The 14,414-nt window shown below is 48.3% G+C and overlaps 2 protein-coding genes and 1 long non-coding RNA gene across 32 annotated transcripts in view; 1 reads left to right on the top strand and 2 right to left on the bottom strand.

Moving 5' to 3' along the window:
• Nucleotides 1-3,347, bottom strand: part of ASPRV1 (aspartic peptidase retroviral like 1) — a 136,227-nt gene extending 132,880 nt beyond the window's left edge. For 15 of the 30 annotated variants that reach the window (XR_010149405.1, XR_010149390.1, XR_010149397.1 and 12 more), the window contains exons 1-2: nucleotides 2,101-2,370; nucleotides 1,525-1,602 (exon numbers count right to left, since the gene is read on the bottom strand). The gene's annotated coding sequence lies outside the window, so the exon portion shown is untranslated. Of the gene's footprint in view, nucleotides 1-1,524; nucleotides 1,643-1,793; nucleotides 2,866-3,258 lie in introns of those variants that run through there. The other 15 variants (XR_010149395.1, XR_010149398.1, XR_010149399.1 and 12 more) reach the window with 11 other exon arrangements.
• Nucleotides 3,348-3,387: 40 nt separating this feature from the next.
• Nucleotides 3,388-5,142, top strand: PCBP1 (poly(rC) binding protein 1). Its single transcript, XM_515530.7, has one exon. It carries the CDS (start codon nucleotides 3,722-3,724, stop codon nucleotides 4,790-4,792), a length of 1,071 nt encoding a protein of 356 aa, XP_515530.2. The 5' UTR covers nucleotides 3,388-3,721; the 3' UTR covers nucleotides 4,793-5,142.
• A 4,708-nt stretch (nucleotides 5,143-9,850) lies between these two features.
• LOC134807890 (uncharacterized) lies at nucleotides 9,851-10,435 on the bottom strand. Its single transcript, XR_010149414.1, has 2 exons — nucleotides 10,343-10,435; nucleotides 9,851-10,226 (listed from the first exon to the last, which is right to left on the bottom strand). It is a non-coding gene; the product is annotated as an uncharacterized LOC134807890 (long non-coding RNA).
• Between the last annotated feature and the right edge of the window lie 3,979 nt (nucleotides 10,436-14,414).

Raw genomic sequence — 14,414 nt, 5'->3', positions numbered from 1 at the left:
CAACGTCCAAACGTGGGCTACCGAAGGGAGAAACTGTTAAGACTCTGGGGGAAGGAGGGAGGCTAAGAGCTGGGGAAGCTGGGAAAGGGAAGGCTTCACTGAGGAGGTGCACTAAGTCCCAGGAGTACATAACAGGAAATTATGGAAATATTTCAGTAGGTAGTCTTGGAAAGAAAGATCTGACAGATAAAATTTTCTCTAGAGAAGAGAAATAAGTTAGATTTACAAGACCAGAAGAAGGCTTTGTTTGAACATTCCTTGATTATATGCAATTTAGTCCTTTTGTTGTCACCTGAGTTTCTAACACTTGGTACTATTTTTAATTCCCTCATCTATTCTGTCTCCCTATGAGACAGGACTCTCTGCAGAGACCACATCCAGTTTAGTGGTTAAGAATGGAGTCTCTGGACTCAGATTGCCTAAATTCAAATCCTTGCTTTACCACTTAATAGCTGTGTAACCTTGGATAAATTCCTTCACTTATCTGTACCTCTGTAAAACTGACCTAATATCACCACCCATTTCAGGAGGTTTTGTGAGGATTAAATGTGTATAAGCGGTCACAACTTATTAATGGGTTTTTAATCACTTTATAATGTGTCCTTTTTATATATAAAGAATAGAAATTACCCAAGTATATATACTGCATGTAGTAACAAATATTGTTTTGCAAAAATTTTGTTATATATGTGTGCATAAATGTCTTAAGTCATAATGTAAAATTTGTTTCTTACAGTGGTTTTTTTAAAAATGTGAGACACTGAATACATAAAATAAGGCTTAGAACAATGCCCAGCACACAGTAAGCACCTAGTGCTGTAACTGTCATCGTTGCTGTTATGTACCTATTAAATGTTTGTAGAGTTATATAAACTAACATGAAACCACTTTGGAAAATATATCTGATAGTAACGTAAGTTAAAGGCAAAAAGCCCTTCTCTTTGTCTCTCATATCCACGCACAATCAGAGCCCTGCTCAGGCACCAGTTTGTTGCTTGGCCCACTAGCTACGTGTTGCATTGAACTGAAGAGTCCACAGAGTGACCTAACACTCTGTCATGCTCTGTCAATCTCTGCAGAGAAATGGAGGCTTGGTGCCAGAGTGAATTTATTTTTACCTGGTTGGGTTGCTGGGGTGGGGGAGGCAAGAGTCAAGCCCATGGGGAGCTGACGGAAGCAAGTCAGTCATACAAAAAACCATTTGCTCCCCCAGAGGGAGGTAGGCTCAAATGTGCCACAGACAGGGCCAGACCGACAGACACCTGAGCCTCTGGGCAGGGTGAATCACTTCCCCCTCCCTATCCTCACCAGACACTGCATAAGACAGCATTTCAGCCCGCCCGCCCGTTACAGGTGTAGCTCTTATCAGGAAAAGCTGGGAGCTGCCTGATACAAAAAGGGGCTGACTGCACAACAAAAGATTACCTGAAGGGCTCATTTAAATGACAAGCTCACCTAAACGTTTTAAATAATATTTAAATTCCAAAACCCTGATTTACAGAAAAATCTGGAAAATGTGCTCACCAGTAAGGAAATCTGGAGGTCCATCCCCGACATTGTGTGACCTTGAATTAAGCACTTCATCTTTATGTTTGTCTTCCTCTGTTTAAAAGAGAGAGAGAGAGAGAGAGATAAGAACACCTACCTCAGAGGACCATGGTAAAAATTAAAGATAGAATACGGCGAACTGCCTTGCATCGGATGTGCTGGCACTGGCCAATGCACAATAAACGCCTGTCCCTTCTAGACTAAAAATGAACACTTATTTGTGGTAAACTATTAATAAGATTCACCGGCCAACTGTCCTATGAAAAAGTCAGAGGCATTGTAGTCTCTTCGTAGCTCTCGTTCTCTCCAGCACAACAGCCCATGCTAGGAAGTCTAGAAAAGCAGTAATTTATCTCATTCCTTAAATTAAACAGAGGTTTCTAAATGCTTTGGTACTGTGGGGACCCAAATTATCCCTTGATACTGCCCCCTATTATCCACTATTAAGCTTTAAAAAGGCGAGAAATTAAATATTGTGCCCACATTTTACAGCCATTCGCGTTCGCGTTTCAAATTAAAGGGAGGAAAACGCGTTAAAATTAGGCCTCCGACCTTCAGACCAGCCTGTGGGGTTTTTTAAGTCATAAAACTCGCGGAGGTGGAAGGCCCCGGGGAAGAAGGGGGGTGCATTCTAGAGCTTTCGGGCCGACCCCAATTTCTCGTTGGCGACGAATGCTAACCACGTGTCGCCATTTTGTGTTCAGGAAACATGGCGGCAGCCCCCAGGGTAAGGAACAGGGCAGGCGGAGTAGCGCCACGTTAGCCGCTTTCCCTGAGAGACTGTGAAGCACGTTGCGCACGGGGCCCTTTCTGGTCTGGCTTAGCCCAAGGAGGAAGGGGAAAGGGCAGAAATCACAACTCGTAGGCCAGCGTCTTGAGCGACACTTCCTCAGCGGGAGGAACCGGCAGAAAAGGCCTTCCAAGATGGCGGGCCCTGATGGGGCCGCCCCCCTTGAGCCTGGCGCGGTGGCTGCGCCCATGGGCCCGAAAAGCAGCCGCGGGAGCCCAGGCCGCGCGGGGAAAGCCGCAGAAACGTCCTGAAGCCCTGGCCGGCAGCCCCTTAACAAACGAGGCCTCCACAGGTGTACACTATTGTTTCTAATGTCGGAAAAGGGTGCCGCGGTGGAAACGACACAAGGGCAGGAGGTGGGGTTTCTGTGGCTTTAACCGAAAGAAACTTGCGAAACGCAAACAAAGCATTATGTAAATGGACGCCATTCTTTTTAGGACCACGTTTCTAGCACGCCCCACAAACAGCAGAGCCGCGATTCGGCAGGCGGCCGTGAGTGGGTTTCGGTCTTTCTGCCCACCGGCCGCCGCCGGGGAGCAGGAGCTGGGGTGGGGGATCCATGCAGGGCGCCCGGACGCCGGGGACGAAAGGGCCCCACGTGCCCGCCCGCGCGCACCCGCTCCGCAGGCCTCGCCTCGCCGCCCCTCCCCCCCGGAAGACGGCTGCTGCCCCTCCCATTCCCCCCACACCCTCGCGCACGCGCCCTGGTCACCTCACGCGCACGTTTTAAACCCGCGGCGTCCCGGCTTGTGCCTGCAGTTTCCGCCGGGGCTGCCCATGTCGTTCCGCGCACAAGCCCCTCATGTAGGGCAGGAAAATAATGTCTATCCTGCATACACAGCACTAGTATTTTCAGTCACCCGCCAGTGCCGTTAGAGTTAATAAAATACGTAATCATTTTAAAACTTTGCCGGACTCACAGCTTCCGCCCATCGTGCGCTTCATTTTCACTACTGCAGTGTCAGAAGGTTTTTTTTTTAAGGACCATGTAAGGGTTGGCGCAATCTTGTGACCTAAAAGAGACGGGTCCTCATTTTTTTTCAAGGGGTCCTGCGCAGCAAGCACTTCCGGGGTCAGAGGGTACGCGGGGTTGAAAGCGGGCTTCCCGCCCCGCCCAGACCGCCGAGGCTGCCGCCGGAGTCGCCACCGCCGCGCCCTCGCCCACCCGCCCGCCCGCCGCTCCTGGCCCCGCTCGCCCCCTCCGCCGCCGCCGCCCGCCCCTGCGACTACGCTGCGGCCTCCCGCCCGCTCCCGCTCGCTCCCGCGGCCCTCGCTCGCCTCGCGCCGGCAGTTTTGGGCCTACACCTCCCCTCCCCCCGCCAGCCGCCAAAGACTTGACCACGTAACGAGCCCAACTCCCCCGAACGCCGCCCGCCGCTCGCCATGGATGCCGGTGTGACTGAAAGTGGACTAAATGTGACTCTCACCATTCGGCTTCTTATGCACGGAAAGGAAGTAGGAAGCATCATTGGGAAGAAAGGGGAGTCGGTTAAGAGGATCCGCGAGGAGAGTGGCGCGCGGATCAACATCTCGGAGGGGAATTGTCCGGAGAGAATCATCACTCTGACCGGCCCCACCAATGCCATCTTTAAGGCTTTCGCTATGATCATCGACAAGCTGGAGGAAGATATCAACAGCTCCATGACCAACAGTACCGCGGCCAGCAGGCCCCCGGTCACCCTGAGGCTGGTGGTGCCGGCCACCCAGTGCGGCTCCCTGATTGGGAAAGGCGGGTGTAAGATCAAAGAGATCCGCGAGAGTACGGGGGCGCAGGTCCAGGTGGCGGGGGATATGCTGCCCAACTCCACCGAGCGGGCCATCACCATCGCTGGCGTGCCGCAGTCTGTCACCGAGTGTGTCAAGCAGATTTGCCTGGTCATGCTGGAGACGCTCTCCCAGTCTCCGCAAGGGAGAGTCATGACCATTCCGTACCAGCCCATGCCGGCCAGCTCCCCAGTCATCTGCGCGGGCGGCCAAGATCGGTGCAGCGACGCTGCGGGCTACCCCCATGCCACCCATGACCTGGAGGGACCACCTCTAGATGCCTACTCGATTCAAGGACAACACACCATTTCTCCGCTCGATCTGGCCAAGCTGAACCAGGTGGCAAGACAACAGTCTCACTTTGCCATGATGCACGGCGGGACCGGATTCGCCGGAATTGACTCCAGCTCTCCAGAGGTGAAAGGCTATTGGGCAAGTTTGGATGCATCTACTCAAACCACCCATGAACTCACCATTCCAAATAACTTAATTGGCTGCATAATCGGGCGCCAAGGCGCCAACATTAATGAGATCCGCCAGATGTCCGGGGCCCAGATCAAAATTGCCAACCCAGTGGAAGGCTCCTCTGGTAGGCAGGTTACTATCACTGGCTCTGCTGCCAGTATTAGTCTGGCCCAGTATCTAATCAATGCCAGGCTTTCCTCTGAGAAGGGCATGGGGTGCAGCTAGAACAGTGTAGGTTCCCTCAATAACCCCTTTCTGCTGTTTTCCCATGATCCAACTGTGTAATTTCTGGTCAGTGATTCCAGGTTTTAAATAATTTGTAAGTGTTCAGTTTCTACACAACTTTATCATCCGCTAAGAATTTAAAAATCACATTCTCTGTTCAGCTGTTAATGCTGGGATCCATATTTAGTTTTATAAGCTTTTCCCTGTTTTTAGTTTTGTTTTGGGTTTTTTGGCTCATGAATTTTATTTCTGTTTGTCGATAAGAAATGTAAGAGTGGAATGTTAATAAATTTCAGTTTAGTTCTGTAATGTCAAGAATTTAAGAATTAAAAAACGGATTGGTTAAAAAATGCTTCATATTTGAAAAAGCTGGGAATTGCTGTCTTAAACTCTTTGTTGGTGCTTTTTTTTCCCTCCCCTTTTAGCCTGAGGTGTTTGGAGGGAGGAGGGAGAAGGGTGGGCCCGTCCTTGGTATTCTCTCAAGCTCTTCTCACCTTATCGGTAAGATTCCATTCCCTCTGTGCCCCAACAAAGGAACATGGCAGGCTGGGCCTGCTTTGGGATGTTTCCAGAGACAGGGGGGTTCAAGTTCCAGAGAGAGGCCTCTGCCCATTTCTCTGGTAGAAACAAGGTTTTCTCGAGGGGAAAAGGTGTGCCCACTCAGTAGGACCTCTAAATGGCAGAGCGTCCTCTCCATCTAACCAGTTCCCCCCACCCCCACCTCACAGGATAAACTTAGCCAGGAACAAAAAAATATTCTGGGGTGGGAGGAGCCTGGGGAAGGGGTGTGGGGGAGGGAAAGGAAAGGAAGGGAGGGCAGTGGGCCGGGGAGGATTGGGGGCTTGGAGGAGGGCAACAGCTGCCGGGTGGTGGTGGGACTAGCGGGGTCTTGGTTGGGCAGCAGGGGTGGGAAGGGGGGAGGGGACGGTACCAACGAGACGCACGTGTCAAGCATGCACCTGTGGCAAGCAGCCTGTCAGAGGATGTTATTACACCTGCCAAGTGGTGTATCCAGAAACAAAAGAGGCCCAGTTTCCAATTCTTCAGCTGTGTGCAATGTTTAGAGAATCCCTATACCAGGAAATAATCCTGCCTAAATGGGTCAGTCTTCACAAGGCGGGAATGTAGACTGATGCACTGACTATAATCTAAGAATGATCTGAGTGTTAAAGATGCAGATTCCTCTGTCCCACCCCAAAACTAATCAGCTGTATTTTTAACAAACACCCCAAAGGAGTCTTAGATTTGAATGCCACTGATTGTCTTCAGTGGAGGAGGAAGATCCCGCTGTGAAGGCCGTAGCACCCTCACGCCCACATCAGCCAATAGGACTATCCCTGACCTGATGAGAGAAGGAAAACTGCTAGGCAAAGGCAACATTAGAAACAATAGTATGAGAAAATAGAGCCTGAGATGAGGGAAAGAAGAAACAATAGTATCAGACAATAGACCAGTAGGTGCCAAAGTGGGTAGTTGAAACCCCAGGCACTATGGGAGATCACTCATGGCAAAGAGAAGTTCCTGTGGGAGGGGAGTATTATCCACAGTAAATGTTCGTTGAGGCTTATTGTGTGGTCACGCAGGGTTAGGCAAGCAGTCACTGAAAGGAGCCCAAATTCTGGAGTTAGACTTGCTTTCAAATTTGAGTTCTGCCTCCTATTCATGGCTTTGGACAAATTAATCTCTATAAATGAAGATGTTAAAATTAACACCTTCTGGGCTTGTGAAAATAAAATGAAAGCATGTATATAAAACAGAACAGTGCTTAGAACACAGTAAATTTCAGTGTACTCGATTATAAAAAGCCAAAAGGCCCATTTCTGGGGGCTGAGGGTTGGCCACAAAATCTGGGCAGAGAAGACAGATGATTAAAAGGTAGGAAACAAAGCAATGTGTATTAAATGAGTTGGACTGAGAGGCCAAGACAGGTGGGGAGGGAGGGGGACCTAGTGAAGACCCAGAAGTGGGTACCATGCCTTCTGGGAACAATAAGCACAAATCCAAATCAAGGCAAGAGTGGATATAAGCTTGAACCCTCAAACATCAAGCCAAATAGTCTTTGAAGAATCCCTGAAACGCTGGGTGAAGCAGTTTGAATGCCCTATGAAAAGCAGGTCTTAATACCAAAAATTAGGCCAGGTGCAGTGGCTCATGCCTGTAATACCAACACTGGGAGGCCGAGGTGGGCAGATCACTTGAGCTCAGGAGTTTGAGACCAACCTGGGCAACATGGTGAAACCTCGTCTCTACAAAAAAAAAAAAAAAAGAAAGAAAAATTAGACAAGTGTGGTGGTGTGCACCTGTAGTTCCAGCTACTTGGGAGGCTAAAGTGGGAGGACTGCCCTGCACCTGGGAGGTCGAGGCTGCAGTGGCCTGTGATCATACCAATGCACTCAGCCTGAGCGACAGAGCAAGACCCTGTCTCGAAAAAGAAAAAAGAAAAGTAGGCCTCAGACTTTCCTGAAGCTCCTCCCCACTGCATCTTATACTGGGCAAAGCTGGCAATAATTTGTAAAATAATGATTTAGGCAGCAAGGCATAGGACGAATTGCTACTTGGAAAGATGAAAAGCAAGAATAGCAGTTGGCAAACTACCTCAAGGAAGAAGCAGGTTCTAATATAGGCTGGCAAGTGGTATCAATAGGAATGCAAGGAAAGGAACTAGGCAATGGCAGAGATATTGAAACTGGGTGTGGAGGCCAGAGGAAGATGTAAAAAGGGGGAGCAATGAATTCAGGCACGGTGATAGAAGTATATGCAGACAGAAATAGTCAACAAGTAGCTAGAAATAAGACTGAGGTGAAGTCAAAGCTGCATAGGAACAGAGGTAAATGAGGGGAAGGGACTAGAGATGGAGTTTTGGGGTATTTCGTTGGGTTGAAGGACCTAGTTTTCTTATTCACTGGGTACCCTAGTACCTGTCACCATACCTGACACATAGCAGGGACTCAGTAAATATTTGTAAAGTGTATATGGAAGAGGCAGCCAGTGAGGACAGAAGGAATAGTTGAAGCAGCAGGAGAGAAATCAGGAGAGTGCCCTTGAGAGAAGTCAAGGAGGAACAGTCCAGGGCTGACGGAGTGACAATAATGCTGTAAGGAGGTTATTTAACAGATTTGATTGAGCAGCTACTGTGGGCAAAGTACTCTGAACTACATCGTGCTGTTGTGGTACACTTGGAAGATGTCTAGTAGCTGATTATAGTTAAGAGTATGCTCTGTGGTAAAGGGAGGAAGAGGAGGTGGAGGAAGCCGTAAAATTACTTAAGGCTAAATTATCACCAGCATTGAATGCCGTAACAAAGGCTTTGAGCGTCATACTGAAAATCGGTGGTCTCCAAACATTTTCTTAAAGTATAGGCCTTCCATAGCAAGTCTTTAGCATATGTCTTTATAACTTGTTTATTTATAAATTATATATGTATGCTAATCCTTATGCTTGTTTATAAGCTATATATAAGCAGAATCCTAAATATTATATACATTATAAACACAAAAGTTAAATATTACCAGTTTAAAAACAAATGAAATCTGAATCAAAGACAATTTTTTTAATTGAAATCTAAACCATTTATTTACTTATTTATTTTTGAGACAAAGTCTCTATTGCCCAGACTGGAGTGCAATGGCATAGTCTTGGCTCACTGCAACCTCTGCCTCCTGGCTTCAAACAATTCTCCTGCCTCAACCTCCCAAGTAGCTGAGATTACAGGTGCCCACCATTACACCCAGCTAATTTTTGTATTTTTAGTAGAGACACGGTTTCACCATGTTGGCCAGGCTGGTCTTGAACTCCCAACCTCAGGTGATCAACCCACCTTGGCGTCCCAAAGTGCTGGGATTACAGGTGTGAGCCACCACACCCGGCCTAAATTATTTAATTTATTTTGAGACAAGGTCTAACTCTGTCATCCATGTTGGAGTGCAGTGGCACAGTCACGGCTCACTGCAACCTCAACCTCCCTGACTCAGCTGATCCTCCCACCTCAGCCTCCTGGGTAGCTGGGACTACAGGCATGTGCCAACACGCCCGGCTAATTTTTGTATTTTGTTGTAGAAACAGGGCCTCACTATTTGCCCAGGCTGGTCTCGAACTCCTGGGCTCCAGCAATCCGCCCTTCTTAGCCTCCCAAAGTGCTGGAATTACACGTGTGAGCCACCGCCCCTGGCCAAAATCTAAATCTTAATAGTTTTTGTTGTTGTTGTTGTTGTTGTTGTTGTTGAGACTGAGTCTCGCTCTGTCTCCCAGCCTGTAGTGCAGTGGCATGATAGCTCACTGCAACCTCTGCCTCCTGGGTTCAAGCGATTCTCCTGCCTCAGCCTCCTGAGTAGCTGTGATTACAGGTGCGCACCACCACGCCTGGCTAATTTTTTGTATTTTTAGTAGAGATGGGGTTTCACCATGTTGGCCAGGCTGGTCTCAAACTTCTGACCTCAGGTGATCCACCTGTCTCGGCCTCCCAAAGTGCTGGGATTACAGATGTGAACCACCACGCCCAGCCAATCTTAATAGTTTTTTTATCCTTTCTCCCCAGTCCTTTCAGACACCAAAGGAATTCTGGGGAAGACAATTTCACTGGAATGAGTATGTTTGGGGAGCAGAATTTCAGAAGAGTGATGCGGGGAAACCAGTTTGCAGGAGGAGAGGAGGGCATAGTGGGTGAGGAAATGGAGGCAAGGGTGTCCACTGCTCAAATACTTGATGGTGCAAAGGAGGAAAAGAAATAAGTCAAAAAGTTGGCCGGGCGCGGTGGCTCACGCCTGTAATCCCAGCACTTTGGAAGGCCGAGGCGGGCGGATCATGAGGTCAGGAGATCGTAGACCATCCTGGCTAACACGGTGAAACCCCGTCTCTACTAAAAATACAAAAAATTAGCTGAGCGCTGTGGCGGGCGTCTGTAGTCCCAGCTACTTGGGAGGCTGAGGCAGGAGAAGGGCGTGAACCCGGGAGGCGGAGCTTGCAGTGAGCCGAGATAGCGCCACTGCAGTCCGGCCTGGGCAAAAGAGTGAGACTCCGTCTCAAAAAAAAAAAAAAAAATTAAGTCAAAAAGTTGAGCAGTTGAGCGGGAAAATATTGTTTTGTTTTATTGTTTTTGAAAGGAACCTCACTAACAGGAGATAATAAGGAACCAGTAGTAAGCTGAACGTTAAAGGTACAGGTAAGAGAAGACTATGGCTCTAGCCATAGTCTGTTGGACTGTTGGAATTTAACTCTGTCCCCTCTTCCATAGGGACTTGCATCTCAGAATTCCTCTCCTTTGTCCTTTCTCTTTGGGGCAGCTTGAGCATGTCCTGTCCTCTTCTGGATGGAGGACTGGAAATTGATGAGGCCCCTATGCAGTTGCTGATTCTTGTCACAGCCCTGTTCCTGCCTCCAGCTGTTAGGCCATAGCCACTGCCATAGTTGGGAAGAGCTGGAACAGGTTGACAAACACCTGTTGGTCATAGCCATAGTATTTGTATCATGTGTTTAGAAGGCTGGTCTCCCCCGGTCCCCAATCCCCTCCCTTGCCCCACTCAAATATAGACACACACACATGCACACACGTACATGACCACCACGAGCTCTCCTCCAGCCAGTAGTTTGGACAGTGAATCACCACTCTTGGATTCACCCCTAGAGCAGCTACTTACTCCCTGTGACCTGAAAAGTAAGCAGTATTTACCAAGAGCTTCAGGTTTGTGAGTTGAACCCACCTCACCCCTTGCTACTCTTGGCTACCCCAAGTGGTGAACCATATACTGTCCAGCATCCCTGGGCCTGCCACCTCCTGCCAGTGAGACAGCGCCCAGTCAGACATACAAATAGGCAGTCACAGCAAGAGAAGCCTTCCACTACCAAGTCCTCTGCTCACCTCACCTAGCCTGGCCACCTGAGGGGCCTTCCTAAAATTCAGATCTAAACACATGTGTCCCCCGATCAAAGGCCTTCAAGTCCCACCTCACCCCCATGGTCTATGAAAGAAAACCCAAACTGTTCAGCACAGTTTTCCAGGCCCTTGAACATCTGTTCCCCACCAGCCTCACCAGTGCAAGGCCTAACAAGTCTCCTGCCGCTACCTTCAGCCTTCCATACAAAATAACTGGCAGTCCCCCCAAAGTCATTCTGTGTGGGCATCCTTGCCTGTGGGACATCATTGTTTCTTCACTCTTCTGATCCTGGCTGTGCTCTTCTTCCTTACCTCCCTGGGGTTCTGGGGTTCCTGTTCTTTGAGCATCAACATTCTGCAAGGAAAATCACACTGTGCTGAGAATTGGGAGACCTGAATTCTAGTCCTGGCTATGGCATCAGCTCACTGGGAGAGCTTGGACAAATTCCTCCCTCTTTCTGGGTCTTAGTCCTCCATCTGAGAAGACGGGATAAGTTCAGACCCATGATTCTCTGGCTGCCTTGGAAAATAAGGCTTCCTTTGTGGGCACCCATCCCAGCTTCTGCCTCCTGCCACAGGGCTGACTTCTGACACACAGGCCTTCTGTAAATACTCTAACAGAGAAAAGCGGAAGTTGACAAAAAACTGGCAGCAACAAGCCCCAGCTTGGCATTTTGGGTAACTATTCATGGGCACTTGATTGAGGAGGAAGTAGAAAGGAAGAACTGCAGTGAGATTTGCTCGGAACATCCCTGATCTATTGTGCCTGTCGCTTTAGGCTTTTTCTTACTTATTTATTTTATTTATTTATTTATTTATTTTTAAGACGGGGTCATTCACTCTGTGGCCTGGGCTGGACGACAATGGTATGATCACAGCCCACTGCAGCCTCAAACTCCTGGGCTCAACCAATCCTCCTGCTTCAGCCTCCCAAGTAGCTGGGATTATAGGCTATCACTTTAGACTTTGAGGGGAAGATGTAAGGACAGTAGAGGGGAAGAAGACAGACACTCCAGAGAAGGTTACACACGAGGAGAAGTTAATCCCTAAAAGCAGGCCCAAGCCCTCGCCCCTCCTTTCCCCTGCCCTCCTGCCCTCAAAGCAAGGGCTTTGGGAGAGGGCTTGGCTGCCCTGATTTTCCCCTATACCTTGTGTCCACTGAAGTAGGGAGATAGTAACTGTGCTGCCCTCCTTCTCCCAGGGGTGGATTGTGCCTCCAAACATCTGCCACTGGGCTGAGTGAGCCTTGGTAGGGAGCTGAGACCACCGTCCTTCAGCGTCAGCAAACTCATATCATGTCAGCTAGCCACTCGAATGGTGCAAGATGCCAAACTGGTTATTCCCTGAGCAGTTCAGTCACAGTAAGGTTACTCTAAATGGACAGTCTGCACATTTTTCATCTTGTCTGTAATGACTTTTATTGCTCAATTGTTCTTTTTTATTTTTTTAATTTTTATTTTATTTATTTATTTATAATTTTATTTATTTATTTTTTTTGAGGCAGGGTGTCACTGTATTGCCCAGGCTGGAGTGCAGTGGTGTGATCTAGGCTCACTGTAACCTCCGCCTCCTAGGTTTAAGCAATCCTCCCACCTCAGCCTCCCAAGTAGTTGGGACTACAGTCATAAGGCACCACACTGGCTATTTTTTTGTATTTTTAGTAGAGACAAGGTTTTACCGTGTTGCCCAGGGTGGTCTCGAACTCCCCCAAGCGTTCCACCTGCCTCAGCCTCCCAAAGTGCTAGGATTACAGGTGTAAGCCAGCGTGCCCAGCCTGCCCAATTTTTCAGTCAAGAAAACATACATGAAGCCTGGCACGGTGGCTCACACCTATACTCCCAACACTTTGGAAGGCCAAGGCAGGAGGATCAGTTGAGGCCAGGAGTTCGAGACCAGTCTGGGCAACATAGTGAAACCTTGTCTCTATTATGTTTAAAAAAAATAAAAATGTAAAGGCCAGGAACTGTGGTTTATGCCTGTAATCCCAGCACTTTGGGAGGCCAAGGCGAGATGATCAGTTGAGGCCACGAGTTCGAGACCAGTCTGGGCAACATAGTGAGACCTCATCTCTATTATATTAAAAAAAATAGGGACCAGGCATGGTGGCTCATGCCTGTAATCTCAGCACTTTCGGAGGCCGAGGCTGGCGGATCACGTGGTCAGGAAATCAAGACCATCCTGGCTAATACGGTGAAACCGTGTCTCTACTAAAAATACAAAAAATTAGCCGGGCGTGGTGGCGGGTGCCTGTAGTCCCAGCTACTCGGGAGGCTGAGGCATGAGAATGGCGTGAACCCGGGAGGCGGAGCTTGCAGTGAGCCAAGATTGCGCCACTGCACTCCAGCCTGGGCTACAGAGCGAGACTCCGTCTCAAAAAAAAAAAAAGTACAAAAAATTAGCCGGGGGTGGGGACGGGCGCCTGTAGTCCCAGCTACTCCGGAGGCTGAGGCAGGAGAATGGCCTGAACCCGGGAGGCGGAGCTTGCATCGCGCCACGGCACTCCAGCCTGGGCGATGAAGCGAGACTCCGCCTCAATAAATAAATAAATAAATAAATAAATAAATAAATAAATAAAAATTTAAAGGCCAGAAATGGTGGCTCATGCCTGTAATTCCAGCACTTTGGGAAGCCAAGGCTCGGGAAGATTGCTTGAGCCCATGAGTTTGAGACTAGCCTGGGCAACATGGCAAAACCCTGTCTCTACAAAAAATACAAAAAAAAAAAAAAAAAAAATAGCTGGTCTTGGTAGTGCACACCTATGGTCCCCGCTACTTGGAAGGCTGAGGTGGGAGGATCACCTGAGTCCAGGAGGTCCAGGCTGTAGTGATCCGTGACCACGTCACTGCACTCCAGCCTGGGTGACAGAGACCCTGTCTCAAAAAAAAAAAAAAAAAGAAAGCAATATATGTCTTTATAGAGCATACATGAATATCTAACACATATAAAAATCCTTATTGCTATTAACATCCTCTATTCTTTGTTGTATGCATATATAAATATAATACTTTTCAATATATAGAGACGCAGAATATATATATATGCGCATATATATATAGAGAGAGAGAGAGAGAGTGTGTGTGTGTATATAAATACCCCCCCCTTTTTTTTAAGACAGAGTCTCGCTCCATCACCCAGGCTGGAGTGTAGTGGTGCCATCTCGGCTCACTCCAATCTCCATCTCCTGGGTTCAGGTGATTCTCCTGTCTCAGCCTCCTGAGTAGCTGGGATTACAGGTGCCCACCACACCGCCTGGCTAATTTTTGTATTTTTAGAAGAGATAGGATTTCACCATGTTGGCCAGGCTGGTCTCAAACTCCTGACCTCAAGTGATCTGCCCACCTCGACCTCCCAAAGTGCTGGGGTTACAGGCGTGAGCCACTGCGCCCAGCCAAATTCACCATTTTAAAGTGTACAATTTAGTGGTTTTTAGTATATTCACAAGATTGTGTAATCATCATCACTCTCTCATGCCAGTCATTTTCATCACCCCAAAAAGTAACCTTTGCACCTATTACCAGTCATTTCCATCCTCCCTCACCTCCAGTCCCCACCCCCGAGTCCCTGGCAAGCACTAATCTACTTTCTGGCTCTATGGATTTGTTTATTCTGCACATTTCATATAAATAGAATTATATAATATGTGGCCTTTTGCATCTGACTGCTTTCATTTAATATAAGTTTTCAAGGTTTGTCCATGTTGTAGCATGTATCAGTACCTATTTTCTTCTTTTTTTTTTTTTGAGACGGAATCTC

This window comes from Pan troglodytes, chromosome 12 (genome assembly GCF_028858775.2).
Source record: "Pan troglodytes isolate AG18354 chromosome 12, NHGRI_mPanTro3-v2.0_pri, whole genome shotgun sequence".
NCBI classification, from domain to species: Eukaryota; Metazoa; Chordata; class Mammalia; order Primates; family Hominidae; genus Pan; species Pan troglodytes.
The sequence above is the reverse complement of the archived record's forward strand: the minus strand, read 5'-3'. Positions and strand labels throughout refer to the sequence as shown.

Coding starts and splice junctions, on each gene's coding strand:
- PCBP1 (XM_515530.7), top strand. CDS start 3,722: ATGGATGCCGGTGTGACTGAAAGTGGACTAAATGTGACTCTCACCATT.